This window comes from Colobus angolensis, unplaced genomic scaffold (genome assembly GCF_000951035.1).
Source record: "Colobus angolensis palliatus isolate OR3802 unplaced genomic scaffold, Cang.pa_1.0 Scaffold136, whole genome shotgun sequence".
Taxonomy (NCBI): Eukaryota; Metazoa; Chordata; class Mammalia; order Primates; family Cercopithecidae; genus Colobus; species Colobus angolensis.
Window position 1 is genome coordinate 2,289,443 of NW_012114444.1, and position 930 is coordinate 2,290,372.

Consider the following 930-nt stretch of genomic DNA (forward strand, 5'->3'; position numbering starts at 1 on the left):
AGCCCCACCCAGCCCCTGCCTCACCAGCCCAGCCCACTCCCAAGCCCCGCCACCTTCCTCTGGCTCATATGGGTGGTAGGACCAGCCTATCCCCCACCCTGTAGGGGTGTAGCCTGGGGTGGCCCCAAGGGCTGGGCTCAGGAGTCTCACCCCTACCTCCCCCAGGCACAGCGCAGAGCCAGCCCGTGGCCTTCCCGCCCAGCACAGAACCTGCCTTCGTCACTGTGCCCCAGAGGGGCTTCGGAGAGCCCTTCGTGCTGAACCCTGGCACCTGGGCCCTGCTTGTGGAGGCTGAAGGGGTGCTCCTGGTGAGGCAGGGGCCGGAGTGAGGGCTGGGGGCAGGGGCAGGGGTTGGGGCCCACCACTCTGAGCACCACCTCTACCCTGCAGGACTATGTGGCTCTGCTGCCCAGCGCGTACTACGAGGCGGCACTCCTGCAGCTGCGGGTGACTGAGGCCTGCACGTACCGCCCCTCTACCCAGCAGTCTGGCGACAAGTGAGGGCCATGCGTACGGTGGGACCGGGGTCGGGGCTGCCTGGACCCCCACTGTGCCTGGCTTCCCCCACTCAGGCTCTCTGGGGACCTGGGGCTGACCACAGCCTGTGTCCCCCCAGCTGCCTCCTCTACACACACCTCCCCCTGGATGGCTTCCCCTCGGCCGCTGGGTTGGAGGCCCTGTGTCGCCAGGACAACAGCCTGCCCCGGCCCTGCCCCACGGAGCAGCTCAGCCCATCGCACCCACCACTGGTCACCTGCACAGGCAGTGATGTGAGTGTCCTGGGACCCCACGGAGCAATGGGGGTTGTAGGACCTTGGCCCGGGGGCTGGGGGTCCTGTGGCGGTGGCAGGTTATAGGAGCAGGGCACTGCCTCAGGCAATGGAGCCCAGCACCCAGGCAGGGCGCCCCTTCCTCCTGCCTCCTGCGTGT

At 68.6% G+C, this 930-nt stretch overlaps 1 protein-coding gene across 1 annotated transcript in view; it reads left to right on the forward strand.

Moving 5' to 3' along the window:
• The window catches only part of LAMA5 (laminin, alpha 5), a gene marked incomplete at its 5' end in the record, with an annotated part of 118,791 nt that overhangs the window by 91,887 nt on the left and 25,974 nt on the right, over positions 1 to 930 (forward strand). Inside the window, 3 exon segments of the mRNA XM_011934548.1 lie at positions 166 to 308; positions 391 to 497; positions 617 to 831. Coding sequence (XP_011789938.1) covers positions 166 to 308; positions 391 to 497; positions 617 to 831 — 465 coding nt within the window.